General features: G+C 42.8%; 1 protein-coding gene across 5 annotated transcripts in view; it reads left to right on the forward strand.

The window, feature by feature from the left end:
* ADGRB2 (adhesion G protein-coupled receptor B2) overlaps window positions 1-16401 on the forward strand; it is a 399447-nt gene that overhangs the window by 299620 nt on the left and 83426 nt on the right. For 4 of the 5 annotated variants that reach the window (XM_066575036.1, XM_066575037.1, XM_066575038.1 and 1 more), the window contains exons 5-8: window positions 4977-5141; window positions 6063-6227; window positions 8407-8508; window positions 8765-8871. In XM_066575036.1, coding sequence (XP_066431133.1) covers window positions 4977-5141; window positions 6063-6227; window positions 8407-8508; window positions 8765-8871 — 539 coding nt within the window. The remainder of the gene's footprint in view (window positions 1-4976; window positions 5142-6062; window positions 6228-8406; window positions 8509-8764; window positions 8872-16401) is intronic. The other variant, XM_066575039.1, reaches the window with a different exon arrangement.

Here is a 16401-nt window from a genome sequence, read left to right on the forward strand (position 1 = left end):
ATGCACGGGTGGTCCCAGCCTCCGACAGTCGTGTCCATATCACCCCCTATGACTGAGACGGGACAGAGGATGCTGAGGCTTCATTTGTAATGATTGGCTTTACTTCCAGCTAATTGTCTGCTTGCTTTGTGCAATGTACCTACAACAAGCAGCCTGCTGTTCGCTGGCTCAGTTCATCAATTTTCGCACAACAGCTTTCAATGTGGAATACAGTTTGTCGGCATCTCTGACATATTTCGGGGGTTTCTTTGTTAACTGCGCAAAACTTGACATAATTATTGATGTGTAATTAGTGAATAAATGCTGAATGATTATGACCATTACAGTAGACATTACTCTATACATTGGGGACTCCTGTTTCCACACCCTATAAACACTGCACATTACTCACACCCCATCAAGCATCTGACTATTATAGAGCCATGTAAAACGAGGTAACCGCTTAACACCAGATCTGCCATGTTGATGCATTCCATTTGTGAAAAGCAGACTGACGATCTCATCATTGCTCCAATTAAGTGTGTGATCATGTGGCAGTAATCTGCAGCCAAGTACACAGCGTCCCAAAATGTTCCATCTCCTCCACACGCAATATGTAAAGGAGGAGAAAATGCGTTAATGTCTGTCAGACAAGCACACATCATGTAGTGTGACATGTGCACTTATGGTACATTCATGCCCTTCTTAGAGCTCCGTACCGAAATACTAAGTGGAAGTGAGGCAGACCTCGATTTAACCATCATGAAGTATAGATTGGAATGAAATAGCTGAGAAAGAAACAGACTCGGTGTTACATATGGGGGGATTGAGGCCTCCTGCACACGACCGTATGCATTTTTACGATCAGCCAATTGCTGTTAAAAATCGCGTGAATGGAGAATAGCCGTGATCAAGTTCTCATCAAAATTAGCGTTTTCTCTCTATTTTACATGGGCGGCTGCAGCGTATCGGTGAAAAAATACGCTGCGGCGTGGAAATCCCCCGGGCGTCAGAAATCCTCGGAATGACTGCTAATGCTTAAATAGAGCCAACTGTCATCTTTTCCCAGCACTGGACGCAGCTAAACTCCCTCCCCCTCCCTTTTTTTTCAGCTCCCAAAGAAGTCTTCCAGCATATCTCGGCAAAAGATAGGGCAAGACCTATGTTTTTATGCGCTGTTTAAAATCGGTCGCTATTTTCAGTCACCGATGTCCTATTATCCCCGAAGTATTTTTTTTTTTTTAATGGCTAAAAATCGCTCATCTGAATGAATACATTGGAATCCAATGCTTCAACTGGTGGCGATTTTTTAACATGGCTAAATTAGCTGCGTAGATACAGTCCTGTGAATAAGGCCTTACCTAGCATTTTATACGCTTGTCTAAAGCCGGTGTCACGTGGGCTTATGCGGATTCATGCACATACTTGAACAATGGGTGTGCGCTTTTTCATGCGCCTCTGTGTTTTGCTGCGCAGGGAAAAAAAACGCAACCATGCTCCAATTCATTGAAATGGGCAGGTAGTGTAATTAGTTCCATATATGCTCTTTCCCTGCATAAATGCTGTATATTTTTTGCGTCAGGCGTCATTCACATAAGCGTATATCAGCGCCCATTTTCACGGCCGGCCGATATACGATACCCATCTGATGCATTGATTTCCAATACATCAGTTCAGATGGCCATTTTTGCGGTATGTAAAAACGGCCTGCCAGAAAAGATAGCGCATACGGTGCGCATTCCAATCGGCCGTTTTTACGCCGGCCCGAAAAGATAGTTCTGGACCTATCTTTCGGACAGAATACAGCGGCCGGTCCCATGGGAGGGAGTCTTGCAGCGTCTCTGCTAAACTCCCTCCCCCTCTCCGCCCCTTGCAGGCTGTTGGCAAAGGGAGGGGGCAGGACAGGGCGGGAGATTAGCACACTAGTTCCCACCACATCTCACCCCCTCCCATTGCAGACGGTCGGCAAGGAGCAGAGGGGGGGAGAGAGTTTAGCAGAGCTAAACTCCCCTTTCGCCTGACAGTATTCCGAGTGCGCCTGACAGTATTCCGCACTCTGAACTGGCGCATAAACGGGAGATGCAGCCATGACGTGGTTACGGCTGCCTCTCGTTCATACGATTTTCGGTTGCGCTGTGGCTGTGACATGGCTGGCCGAAAATCGCAGTGCCCATGTGAAAGAGCCCTGACTGAAATGAACATACAAAATACGTGCATGTGAATGAACCCATTGAAATTAATTATTTCTATTCCCTATGTATTGCATGTGCAAAACGATATGCAAATAAATTCATGTGACACAGGCCTAAGTAAACATTCGTGTGACACAGGCATAAAGTCAAAGTGTATGGAAAACCTATTCTTCTTTATCCCCTGATGTTCTAATACTTACACTCAATTTACTTCTATGGGCACCTTTTGGGCTCCAAGTTTTCCCCCATCATCCTCCACTCAATATTTGATAATGACAAAGTGTAAACAGAATGCTGGAAATCTTTATAAATTTTTAAAAATTCAAAACTAAGATTTTGCATTGACATAGGTATTCACACCCTGTATCCAATACTTAGTTGAAGCAGCTTTGGCAATGATTACAGCCTCCAATTGTCATGGGTATGATGCTACAAGGTTTGCACACCTAGATTTGAGAATTTTCTGCCATTCTTCTCTGCAGATCTTCTCAAGCTTTGTCAGGTTGGATGGGGACCGACTGTAGACAGCCATTAGAAGGGTCCCCAGGGATGTTCCACTGGCTTCAAGTCAGGACTCTGGCTGGGCCACTCAAGGATATTCAGAGTTGCTCTTAAGCCAATCTATTGTTGTCTTGGCTGTGTACTTACGGTCATTGTCTTGTTGGAAGATGAACTTTCTGCCCAGTTTGAGGTCCCTTGCACTCTTTAGTTTGGGTTTTCATTAAGGATATATCTGTACTTTGCTCCATTCACCTTTCTATTAGCTCTGACTAATCTCCCTGCCAGCACCATGCTTGACTGTAGGGATGGTATTGGGCAGGTGATAAGTAGTACCTGGTTTCCTCAGGCATAGCGCTTAGAATTGAAACCAAAAAGTTCAATATTGGTTTCATTAGACCAGCGAATCTTGTTTTTTGCAGTCTGAGAGTCCTTTAGGTGCTTTTTTGCAAACTCCAGGTGGGTTTCATGTATCTTTTACTGAGGAGAGGCTTCTTCCAGGCCTCTCTGCCATAAAGACGAGATTGGTGGAGTGTTGCAGTAATGGTTGACCTTCTGGAAGTCTCTCCCATCTGCACTCAGGATCTTTAGAGTTCAGCCAGAGTGACCATTGGGTTCTTGGTCACCTCTCTTACCAAGGCCCGTCTTTCCCGATTACTTCGTTTAGTGGGTCCAACAGCTCTAGGAAGAGTCCCGGTTGTTCGAAATTTCGTCCATTTAAGAATTATGGAGGCCGCTGTGCTCTTGGAGCCGAATTTTTTTTGAAGCCTTCTCCAGATCTGTGCCTCCGGAGACACAATCCTCTCTCTGAGCTCTACTGGCAGTTCTTTCCACCTCATGGCTTGCTTTTGGCATTGATATGCATTGTGAGCTGCGAGACCTTATATAGACAGGGATGTATCTTTTAGGATTACGTCCAATCCACTGAATTCACTACAGGTGGACTGCAATCAAGGTGTAGAAGCAACTCAAAGAGGAACAAGAGAGGTGTCATAACAAAGGGTACCAAATACGTATGTCAATGCAAACTGTTAGTTTTTCATTTAGAAAAAAAGCATTGTGTTTTAACTTTGTCATTATGGGGTATTGTGCTAGAATGATGGGGAAAAACTAGAAATTTAGAATACTTTTCTTTTAATCCGCACAAGGCCACAACAAAACAAAATGTATAAAGGTGAAATGGTCGGAATACTTTCCGAAAGCATTATTTATATTGTATATAATATATAAGTATTAAAATATATCCCATTAGAAGTATGTGTGTGTATAAACAACTACTTGACGCATGCATCACCTATCACACAGACTCCCCTCTCACCATTCTGTATGCCCAAGCATCTTGTAACAATTACAGAAACTTGGCTCATCTCTCACTATCATAACTAGGACGTCTCCTGTGGAATAATGTGGATCTCTTTGATTTATGTGGAAATTCACCCTCAATCTATTTCTCTTTATGGGCTCCCGTATGACTTTCCAAACCGGCCCACAATAATGTTTGACCTTAATCTGTATATTGTCTCCTCAGGTACTTAAACACATTTATCATGTTGAACTTTTATGTGCAGTGGAAAACTCTCCAAAGTGTATCTGGGGCACAGTTGCCGAGATTCCAGACTAACCCTTTATATGCTGCATAGAATCCCTTCAGAAATATTAAATAATAGAAACTTCTCCGGTTTTTAGAATGAACGTCTGCTTCATTGCTGATTTACAACCAGCAGTCCTCTTGTTGGCTATTGTAGCAGTGGTAATGTAATATATATGCATGTTTTATATCATTTAAATAGACAGCACTTTCTTCTTAGTCTCCGGAGAAAAGACTTGGTCCTGGCTGGGCAGGACAAGAAGTTTCCCTCTGCTATAACAGCCTGTATTTCTATCATTACTGCCTAATTCACAGGCCATGTCTCCTGGTCTCCAGACATTGTATTCTATTATTTGTCTGAGGACTCTGAGATCAGAAGAGCAATACAGGGCAATGAATTCCTTACGCAGCAGTCAAAAGGGGTTAAGAGCCAGTGTTCCAGGACCCTGACCCCATCTATCATCGGTTACCTATGTGCCCATGATTAATTCATCTCATTCACTTGAAAGGTTGCTTCCTTCTTCTGCCCTTGTCAAGGGATGTCCCCACTGAGGTTGGAAGATTTGCTTGCTCTTAGGATGTGTTTATGAGATTTCACTTAGAGGATGCAATTGCACACTAAATATGATTTATTGCATCTAGCTAGCTTTGTGCATTTATTTGTAGTAGGGAAGAGGCTTGTTTGTCCGAGATTGCTAAAGCTTTGCTCTCTCTTGCAGTGGAAGGCATTTGGCTGGATTGGGGCCCATGGGGAAGATGCTCAGTAACATGTTCCAATGGAACCCAACAAAGGACAAGAAAGTGCAGCAGTATAAGCCAAGCTGGTGGAGAGTGCAAGGGGCAGCAGACAGACAGCAGGGAGTGCAGTAACACCGACTGCCCAGGTAATTGAAGATCGGAGGATGAAAAGATCAAGACACCTGTTTTATTACAATTGTTTTCCTGTATAACCGGTGCCATAAAGGGCATGCTTTTTATTAAATGAAACCTGGCTCTGCTTGCCCTTATAAAACTATCACATAATATTCCTGAATGTAGTGCGTCACCTATGGATGGAGGTGGTCTGTATCAGTATCACTGAGGCTGAATTACATCTTCAGCTGGATTCCGAGTATAAATGTGATGATATACAACCCACCATGAAATGATTCTGTTATGACTGCCAGTGTGCCCTCTGGCGCTGACTTAGCAGGTAGTTCATATCTTATCATCTAGCCTAGTTTTTGAAAATCTCTTTATAGCATTCCTTTCTATCTTTATCTCTGCCATCTTTCTCTGATCATAGAACCCAACATTAACTGCTCTCTCATCCCACTTTATGTGCCTCCGGCTCTCCACCTCTTAAACTTTTTTTCTGTTACGTGCCATCCAGGTACCCGCTGTTTTTTCATTTTCAGTTCTATTTTCGAACATGCTGTTTTTCTTTACTAGTTTTACTCATTCTTTCGCTTTTTTCAATGTGTCATTAAACAGTGTTACAGATACAGGAGCTGTCTATTTTCCACACTACGCACGCCTGCGTTATGACCTCTACTCCTTAATACTGTAGCTTTACCCATTCCTTAGATCTCCTTCTTTACACCTCGTACTCTTGTCTTATTTCTCCTTATTCACTGCTTAATTCCTAATTTATGCTCCCCTTTATTTTTTTTCTATCATCTTCTCTCCGCATTTTGCTAAATTCTCTAATCTCTCATCTTTAACCCTTTTTAATCTTCCTCTGCCCCTTCCCCTCTTTTATACCCTTCTGTGTTCCCTCTTTTCTTTATACTTTCCTCTACTTCCTGCCCCTTCACACTTTCTAGCGGATGGAAAATGGGGCCCGTGGAATCATTGGAGCTTGTGCTCCAAAACATGTGACAGTGGCTGGCAGCGTCGCTACCGGATGTGTCAGGGAACAGGATTGCAAGGATACCCGTGCGAGGGCTCCGGGGACGAGGTCAGGACGTGCAATGAAAAGAAATGCCCAGGTATCCACCCAATACATCTCCTGTGTGTGCTGAGCGGAGGTGCCAATTTTAACCCACTTAGGGCTTACCTCCTACTGTATGAAACAGGCAAATCACAGAACATATTCAGATATTTGTGATCATACACATGTTCGTCTATGGATAGGTAAATGGGTACTCTGTAGTTGCCAAGAGTACCACATCTAGGTTTCTTCAGGAAAGCCAAAATATAACGTTGCCAAAATATTAATATACACTATCCTACCAAAAATATTTTGACGCCTGAACAAAAATCATGATGGTTTCATCATGGATGACATGTGTGCAATGGCATATTCAGTATATCCAGTAGTGTGCTGACACTGACTTGGTTTTCACTCACTTGTAGATTTTCAGGGTACTCCTGGATAGTGGAAAAGCGAGCTCTGCGAATAATCCTTCCCAGCTGCCATGTGTCTCTTTTGATATTTTGGATCAGCCGGTTCTTGGTTTAGGTGTGATCACCTAACTCACAGTTGATCTGGGGACTTGGGTTTTAGCAGAAATGTCATGAACTGATAGTCCACTAATGCAACAACCAACGATGATTAAAGGTGTAAACTGTGTAAGTTCCTTGGAACAAGGCATGTTCAGGGACACAAAGCAAAACATTCTATGGCTGACACTTCCAAGGGTATGTAGCGTGGTTTAGGTCACATGACATTCTAATAAGGCACAATCCATTCTACTGATAGGAGTGTCCAAATTTTGGTAGGATAGTGTATTGCCACCTAACTTGTTCCAGTTACCAGATAACTATTTCTATTAAAATATATAATTGATTATTGTGTTTTCACCCTAATACAGATAGTGAGTTATAGAACTCAAAAAACATGATCATGGATTCAAGCAGTTTTGAGAAAAGGTCATTCTATAAGCATAGGCCCTGAATAATCCCGAGCTATCTCATATACTAAATCAGGCATACATAAAGACATTTTTCACTTGATATAGCTGAAAGTCGAATTTGTCAAGTTTTTCAAACAGCCTAAACTAAACACATCTGATACAGCCAATGGCTGAGTTCATGAATCGTGAAAGACCACTTTATATACATTTATACTTCACAATGTCTATTTTCCATGTACATTACAACATGATGGCGTTATTCTTCCACTAGTCAATCCGATGTTCATAGTAATAGTTCCAGTACTAAATACACAGTTGAATTATTGGCATTTTAAATTGCTTTGTGCATGCCCGGCCTAACATACGGCAGATGGTAGGTTTTAGATACATAACACAGCAGATGTTGGGTTTCAGGTGCATAATATACTGTAACACTTAAAATATATTAAATTATATTCATAAAAGTTACATTTTGAAACCTTCCACTAGAACATGGTCGCCTTCGATTAAAACAATATGAATGCACTTAAGGTACCTTCTAATCACACTTGTATACTATAGTAAGTAATGAAATAGTCTATCCTTCATCACTGGGAAGAAGAATTCTGTCTAACCATTCAGATGTTTCATCCTCCAGCTTTGTAGATTTGATAACTTTGAATTTATAGAGAATGTTGGTTATTTTCAAGGTCATACACTTAAGTATTAATCCCAAAATGCTAGTTCCTGAGGTTGTGTACATGAATCCACCATGGGATGAATTGTAGAGTTGAGGTGGCACACTGACTCTTCCGTACTCCTCCTGCCTTTTCCTTGTCTTGCTTTGAATCCCATCCTGAACGCACTTTTTCTTCACCACCACCTCTTCACCTCGGCACCTCTCCTGTGCTCTCTCCGTCGGTCTTTTGCTCCTCTCCTCTTGTTCTCCACATGCTCTTTCTGCTTTTGTTTCTTTATTCCTCTCGTGTTCCTTTCATCCTCTCAGCATGCCTGCTTCCTCTGTGGGCTCTTGCTGACAGGCTAGTGGGTTTACAGAAAGGGAATAGCAATGAATGTTCATGTTTCATGGGAAGGTCACAGCTTGCCATCTGCACATATTAATCCATGCATTCTGAGGTCACCAAAGAAAGGTCATGCCATCACACTTTGCTTAGCACCCCTGGGCAGATCACAAGGTGTATATCATAACTGGAAGCTGTGCGATCTCATCTTCGGGATTAGAGGGATCTGTGAATTAAGGTTGGGCTGCACAGGTAGCTCCTAGTTGACTTGAGAACTGGTTATTTCATGATAATGCTTCCCTCCCTCACAGCGTTACATGAGATGTGTAAAGATGAATATGTCTCATCCATGACCTGGAAGAAAGCAGCTGCAGGCGAAATTGTGTACAACAAGTGTCCTCCAAATGCTACAGGTCAGTTGCGCTTCATCACCACCAGGCTGTATTTCTATGGTCTTGACTGTTTGGTGTGTTTCGTTGTTTCTCCTCTGTTTCATTTTCCTTATTTAATTCCCTTCCCTTACCTGTAGGATTTATTTTTCCCATTTGTTGTGTCTTCTTCTTAGTTCTAAGGATTTTTTTTCCTACCTTCTACCTTTTCTATCCTTCTGTCTCTCAGTATGTGCTCCCCCCTTCTTGGTTCACTTAGTGATCTCTATATCTCCTGCAGGATCGGCCAGTCGGCGCTGTCTGCTCAGTCCCCAGGGTGTCGCCTACTGGAGTTCTCCGAGTTTCGCCCGCTGTGTTTCCCATGACTACAGATATCTTCACCTTGCAGTAATTACAAGTTCTTACTTTTCAGCATTGTTTGCAATTTGTTTATTTACAAGAAACCGAAAAAATTCTGTACGGCAGTCTGTCATTATTAACTTAGCTTGGCTCCAGCCTCGAAAATGAAGCTCTTTCCAGACAGAATGCTTGCCACTGCCTGCTATACACGTGAGACTACACACAGGGCAGATGCACTATTTGTTTGATCAAGTGTGTGAAACATTTGGCTGATTTTGATGTCTCAGGATGTTCTGGTGCTTTCATTTTAGTGGATTATATCAGGACGCAACGGCATATCTCTCCAGTTCAGTATTATTTTTGGGAGATTAAGTATCAAAGTGTTCACTTAGCAGTGATTTTTGAGTAGAACATCTTGTCACTGTGTACTGAATATTGTGCATAAAATATTTTTTGGCTTAAGTACAAATCTATTTCTAAGCAGGAGGGTTTAAGAGAAACCAAACTAATTACAGAGAACTTTAAGAGTAAGTTCAGACACAGTGGAAAAATTCCATTACAAATTTTGCGGCAAATCTACGGTAAATTCTGTGCATGTGTTGTGTACCCACATGTCTACGGACTTACGGCAAATATTAACCTTTGAATGGCAAAAACTGTTTTGTTTTTTTTACTGTGAACTCGATTGTAGATTTCTGGTACAAAATCCTCTGAAAAATGCTAGAAAAGAGCTCCATAGTCTGAGCATGCTATTGTCCCAAAAAGCGCAGTTAGGGCTTAAACAGACGAGCGTTGGATAAAACCTATTGATTTCAATGGTTTCATTCTCACAGCTTTTTGCGGGAACTGCTCTATCTTGTGCGTGTTTACACAATGAAGAACCCCATAGAGGTCTATGAGAGGTGCACAAACACGCACTCCTGCCCGTGTATGCGCTAAAAACATTATGTTAGGCTAGTTAGCCATTTAAATCAGGTGATTCCCCCGCCTATGTGAATGAGCAGTGGCTGCGCAATTATACTCAGTATTTACACAGGCACGAGCACAAAATATACTTGTCTGTCAAAGCCCTTCGGTCAAGTTTTTTGGGTGCAGCATGTATCACACAGCACATGCACACCCTATCTATGTACTGTGCAGTGTGTGGGACACACAATACATGTCCTATTCACAAATGAGACTCGCTTGAAAATAAGATATGGAGCCATTTTTCAAACTTGGATCATCAGTCCTAGTGAACAATCACTTATGTAAATGAACACATTCAAATGAATGGGTTCATTTTCCGTGTGAGTTTTGTCTGTCTCGGACATAGACAGAACTCGTGCGAGAATATTAGCCATGTGAATACAGGCTGAGGCTTAATCACACGGGCGTATATAGGCCGGGTTTTCAAGCCCCGGCCGATATAGGCTGCCCCTCTGATGCATTGGTTTACAATGCATCACTGCACAGGACCGTATCTCCGCAGCATAGAAGCGCCCGGACGGACGCTTCCACGTTGGCGACGGCAGCTGCATTGATCCTATGGGAGCCAATGACAGCTGCAGGAGAAGGGAGGTGGAAGGGAATTTAGCAGCGTGACTGCTAAACTCAGTCCACCTTCTCTTCTCCTCTCTGCCCCTTGATGCTGTTTGCAATGGGAGGGGTGTAACGGGGCGGAGCTAAGCCCCGCACCTCCCTTTGCAAACAGCGGCAAGGAGAGGGGCAGGAGCTCAGCACACTAACTCCCGCCACGTCCCGCCTCCTCCCCTTGCAGAGAGCCAGCGAGGAGGAGGGAAGGGGAAGTCAAGCCGATGGGACGGTACCGTATTTGGCCTTAGGGTGAAAACACACTGCTGTGCCTGAATGAGGGAGATTTCTTCCGTATTTGCTGCGGGTTTTCCGCTGTGGGAAGCTCACAGCAGATTCGCCATGTGTGAAGGCACCCTAATAGTTATTAAAGATGACTTTTATAGACCTAGCCTTCATAGTTCTGGTTTTCTTGGTTTGTGGTTTACTAAGATAGTCCTGTGTAAGGGCTCCTTCAGAAGACTGTATGCGCAATTGCGCATGCTTCAGAGCAACATATTTGCGCCATAAACGAGGGTTTGATAAAGTAGATTTGCACACTTATCAGCGCATAATATTGTACTTTTTCTGCACACAGGGCCGTGATTTAACCCCTTAGTAACCAAGCTTTTTTCCGTTTTTCCATTTTCGATTTTTCCTCCCCTTGTATTTTATGCACGCCAAGACGCTTGCAAAGATGGTCATCTGAGGGCATCCTAAGGCCATCAGTATTTTGTGAGCCGAAACCAGGAGCGGGTCCAAAATACGGAAGAAATGCAAATCTTTCCATTATACTTTCTCTCCACTTCTGGTTTTGGCTCACAAAATACTGATGAAAAACACGCCCGTGTGAAAGAGCCCATAAGGTGAGAAATCTTTGAAATCCTATTCAGTCTCTTTTCTTCAGTTGGCCGGGTTGCTGTTGACTATCTGATTTCTTCAGGCTTGTGTATGAAACATCGCTTGTTATATTAGGTGCTATTTAACCTAAAAATGTTGCATGGTCACTTTAATCCTATCACTGTGGTTCTACGCTAAACACTGTCAAACCATCCTCATTTGTAATCTTCCCCGTCACATGTGACGGATTTGTTGCAGAAATGTTTTGCACCTGAAAATCTGTGGCATTCATTTGATTGGTGTTGCATTGGTGGCAAGCACATGGACTTCTGCACACTCCATTTAATTGTATTGGATAGTCACAGAAGTTTCTGCAACAAATCTGCCACATTTGAATATACCCTCAGGGCTCTTTCACACAGGCGTTGCAATTTTTGACTGCCCGAAAATTGCGTGAACGAGAGAGAAAGCCATGACCAAGTCGCAACTAAATCTCCCGTTTTCTCATCCATTCTGGCTGATCGTGGCAATAGAAGTTCCCATAAAAGCCTATAAGAGGTGCCAGCGAGGGGAGGGACTTTAGCAATGCGACCCGCTGCTAAACTTCCTCCCCTTCCTTTTTCTGATGGCTCTCATAGGCTTCCATAGGAATCTATGGGAACCGGCTACGTATTCCGGCAAAAGATAGGACAAGTCCTTTTTTTCCAGCTGCGCTTAAAAGTGGCCAGCAGGAATGCGCACTATATATGCTCTTTTCCGGCCGGCTGGTTTCATGTGCAAGAAAATCGCCCATCTGAACGGTTGCATTGGAACCTAATGCTTCAGATGGTCACGATTTTCGGACGGCATTTTATCGCGGCAAAATAGCCAATCCTTGCTTGTATCAGGAAGGTGCATTATAGTCGATTTTTACATTTGGAAGTGAGAATAAATTATGTAATTGGAGAAAGTAACCCTAGCGATATCACTTACCACACAGCTGCCCCCTCTGGGGCTGTCAGCAACATACACAATGTATTTATGGCAGGGCACCTGTATTTGAATGAAGTAAAAAGAAGGATTGTATAGTCCACAATTTCTCATCTGATTATTTAGTCGATAGGGCAAACAACAACACGGGTTTAGGGAGGGAATCTAGAATCCTTGCCGCTGCCGGCTAGTTCTGCAACTGAAATGGAGCAGCAAATAGAATTAATAGACTTCGTTATAAAATGACTGTAAAAGACAGCTGTATCTACTGTTTATATAACAAATTATAATTATTTACATATTATAGTTGTCTCATACACACACATCATTTTATTATGGTTGGTCCTTAAGCATACTTTTACACTGGCCAACAGTCACCCATAATTGCTCTTTTAAGTGATTACTTAGGCAGCTGTTGGCCTGTGTAAAAGTATGCTTAACGACCAACCACAATAAAATGACGGCACTTGGTCCTGGGCTTTAATCCCGGCCGATAATAAAAAATAATATGGCATGGAACTAAAGCTCCTGCAATGTAGTAGGAGCAGGTCAGGGCTTCGAATGTTACAGCCAAGGACCCAGAGGAGAAGCCAGAAGCGGTTTTTAATCACTTCTGCCTTCTTCTTTACAGGCTGCATAGTGCGCAATGAGCACTATGTAGTGAAGAGAGAAAGTGGAAATGTTACTTCTACTATTTCATCAGGAGACTCTGTGACCGCCGAATGCCTGCTGCCAAGGCAGAGCTGCTGGGTCCTTGCAGACCCAGATCAGGTCTGCCAGTGACTACTGTCACTAATAAAAAATAAAGTCACCTGGTGCAAGCATCGAGTCATGACTGACTCCTAGGGTGACATCACAGCGTGACTGTCACTACAAGGGGATGTTTGTATAACAACCAGGTGCTCCGAGCACAGAACAGTTGGATGCAGAAGACAAGCGGGGCCACCTTGCTTGTCTTCTGCATCTTCTGCTCGGAGTGCTCGGCTGTATAACAGCTGGGCGCTCCGAGCGGGGAACAGCTGGATGCAGAAAACAAGCGGTCCTGCTTGTCTTCTGCATACCCCGCTCGGAGCGCAAGGTGATCATTCAACGTTTGAGTGATCACCTTGCGCTGTAAATGGACACAACCATTATCGCTCAAAAGTCACTCAAAAGACATCTTTTGAGCCATAATCGTTGTCTCTAAATGGGCCTTTACAAACAGGCAGATAATTGGGAGGACAAATGTAGACAGCCAAGCATAGATATAAATAATATATCGTTATTGAAGTATATCAATAAATAGACAGTACATGGTTAAAAAAGAGTTCCACAGAGTAAGATGGCATCAGCAGTTTGAACCCTAGGTGAAGGTTCCAGTTAAAGCGCACATCAAGGTAGATGTCATCATCTTTAATATGGGTTTGTTAGTTACAGTACATTACAATATATTATGAAGTGTTGCTTTACCATAGCAACTCCAAGATACTTTGATTAATTTAATTATGGGGAAACATGTCAGTTTAGAAACGTATATGATGTATCTACAAGACCCGGTGATGCTCTTCTCTTTTGTTCGTGAGACTCATTTTTGATCATCTACTCTTTATTGATTATTGATATACTTAAATAGATAAATGATGTTCTTACCTAAATTTTGCTATCAACACTCATTAGCTTTGTCAGACTGAGGTTCCTCGGGCCTACCAGAGAAGAATATCCTGAGAGTCCCCTTCACCTATCGAAACATGTACATGTCTACTTTTAATTGCACGTCATCTTTGTTGCTTTCACTGTACACACAGAATGTACAGTATCGTCATTCAGGTCTATTAGGTTATCAATGAATCATCCTATATGGAATAGTTCCCTAGTGGCAAGTGATGAACTCTGAAGAGCCATTATTGTGTCAGAGCTAGGGCCCATTGGAGGATTCCCTGTTACGTTGGTGGGCAGGTCCAACCCTGGCTTTGCATGGTATGTTTGTGTTTCTCAATGCACTTTTGTTCTGATTTTGTAGGCATACCCACCACTGGACTTTGCATGATTATGTAATGATATAGATGGGTTTATTTCCTGCTATAAAAAATGGTATAAACTTTTAGTACTGGGTAAGACCCACTTTTGTCCTGGCATTTATTCCATGCAGTTCATTACAGAATCTTCTCCATGTTGACGCAGTAACCATTTCCTGATAGTTTTTTGGCTGCACATTCATGACTCTGCATCTTTCCACCATATCTCGATGGGGCTTTATTGAATTCAAATCTGGTGACTGTGCAGATCAATTCTTTTTTAGGTTTGTGGAATCCACTCAAGATGAGGCGTGCTTTGTGACATGGTATACTATCTTGTTTAAAGAGGCTAGTTAAAAATGGGTACAGTAGACTATGGCCAGGTGAGAGTCTTCAGATGGTCAATTTCAAATCTCTGGACATTGTAGCCTCTGACTAGAAGGGAGACTGATGTAATCCTCAACTGTTATAGTCCATCCATGAAGGCTTAACATGCTACACATATGGACCTATGTATACCCCTAGCTTCACATCATTATTCCCCTCTACCTTTTTCCATTAACAAGGAGGCGTTTTTGACAACAAAACTGGATGTTTTTTTAGCTTAGAGATCAATATCTATAAATTGCAGAGATCACCAACAATCATTCCATGCTAAAATCACATTTCTTTACTTGTCCGGCATTTGATCTCAACAACTGAAGTTCCTCATCATGACTTGCGCACCCAATTTGCTAATATCAACTAGATATTGAAATTAAAGGGGCATTTTCACAACACTATTGTCCATAGAGTTTTCACAGAGTAGCCAGCAGATGGTCCTGGGTCTGGGGAAGCATGGCGGAGTTGGCCTCAGACTACAATGTGCACCATAGTAGCATAGTATGTAAGGCTGAAAAGAGACATATGTTCATTCAGTTAAGCCTATTACTCCCTAATGTTGATCCAGAGGAGGGCAAAAAAAACCCAACCCAATGAGGTAGAAGTCAATTTTCCTCATTTAGGGGAAAAAAAATTCCTTCCTGATGCCAATCTCGCAATCGGAATGATTCCTGGATCAACAACCCTTCTTAAGTTATTTGTCGCAGCTTGTAGGTCATGACAGCATCATGGCATGGTGGTCTCGACACAGGCCAAGACCTGTCGCCTTGTCATGCAGGTCAAGCGTTAATACACCATGTGCAGAGACTGCTGGTGCTGTCCTTCTTTGCTGCATGGATGCACGCTTGATTAGTCATGCCTGGGAGTAGGGTGGAGGTGTGGTTTTCTATTCACTCTGACAGTTTTCAGGTGCAGAGTGGCTTTATATTCTCACCCCTCCTTGTGCTCAATGCTTCTTATTCCGTTCCATAGTGGAGTTTTTGGAGTTTGGAGCTTTTCCATGCTGGGTATATTGCTATTTGCAGATAAGTTGCTGCAGATTTGTTTTTAGTTGTATTCCTGCTTTTCATTTCTGTTTTGCTTTGCTGTTCAGTTCATCTCTCCAGGGGTCCCTACAGGGACAGTCAGGGCCCAGGATGAAGACCGTGGGGCCATCTCTATCAAGACGAATACTCTGCTTTTAGGCAGGGACCCTTCAGCCCACCTGCTAGGTTAGGGCCAGGCTTCCTTCTCCCTGGAGTGGTGCTACCGTTCAGCATAGCGTGGTGTGTGGCTATTTCCAACTGTGTGTATGGTCCCTGTTGCCGTTCTGAGTGTAGTACTCTTGTGTTGCACGGGCTTTACATCTGGGTTACATATTTCGGTTGTGGTGCGCACTGTTCTTTGGTGCATAAACATTTCTATTAAAGTATTTGTGAACATCACCCTGTGTCCGTGCTGAGCATGGTGCTTGTGATCCGCATGGACGTGACTTTATTAAGGACTATAATGTTGAGGCATGTTCATTTTCTGTCTGCACTGGTCAGCAAGATGTTAAATACTCCTTGCTATTAAGTGGATAATTGACTGGCTGAGGTAGTTGACTGCTCAGCCAATCAGTCAGTATTCTTTGATTATTTAAATGAGCTCTCCTGAATAGAAGGTGCTGGTTATACTTTCTGTCTGGAGGTGTTTCTGGTCTTGTCATTAGTTCCTGGGTTGAAATTGTGTCTAAGGGCTCATTCACAACAGTGTCAGGGAGTTCTGTTTTGCTACTCCATTCGAGAAGGAAAATGGCTTTCCCTGGTCAAACGAAACCGTCTTATGACGGAACCAAATGTCGCAGAAGGGACCCCTATTGACT

Source organism: Eleutherodactylus coqui, chromosome 1 (assembly GCF_035609145.1).
Source record: "Eleutherodactylus coqui strain aEleCoq1 chromosome 1, aEleCoq1.hap1, whole genome shotgun sequence".
Classification (NCBI taxonomy): Eukaryota; Metazoa; Chordata; class Amphibia; order Anura; family Eleutherodactylidae; genus Eleutherodactylus; species Eleutherodactylus coqui.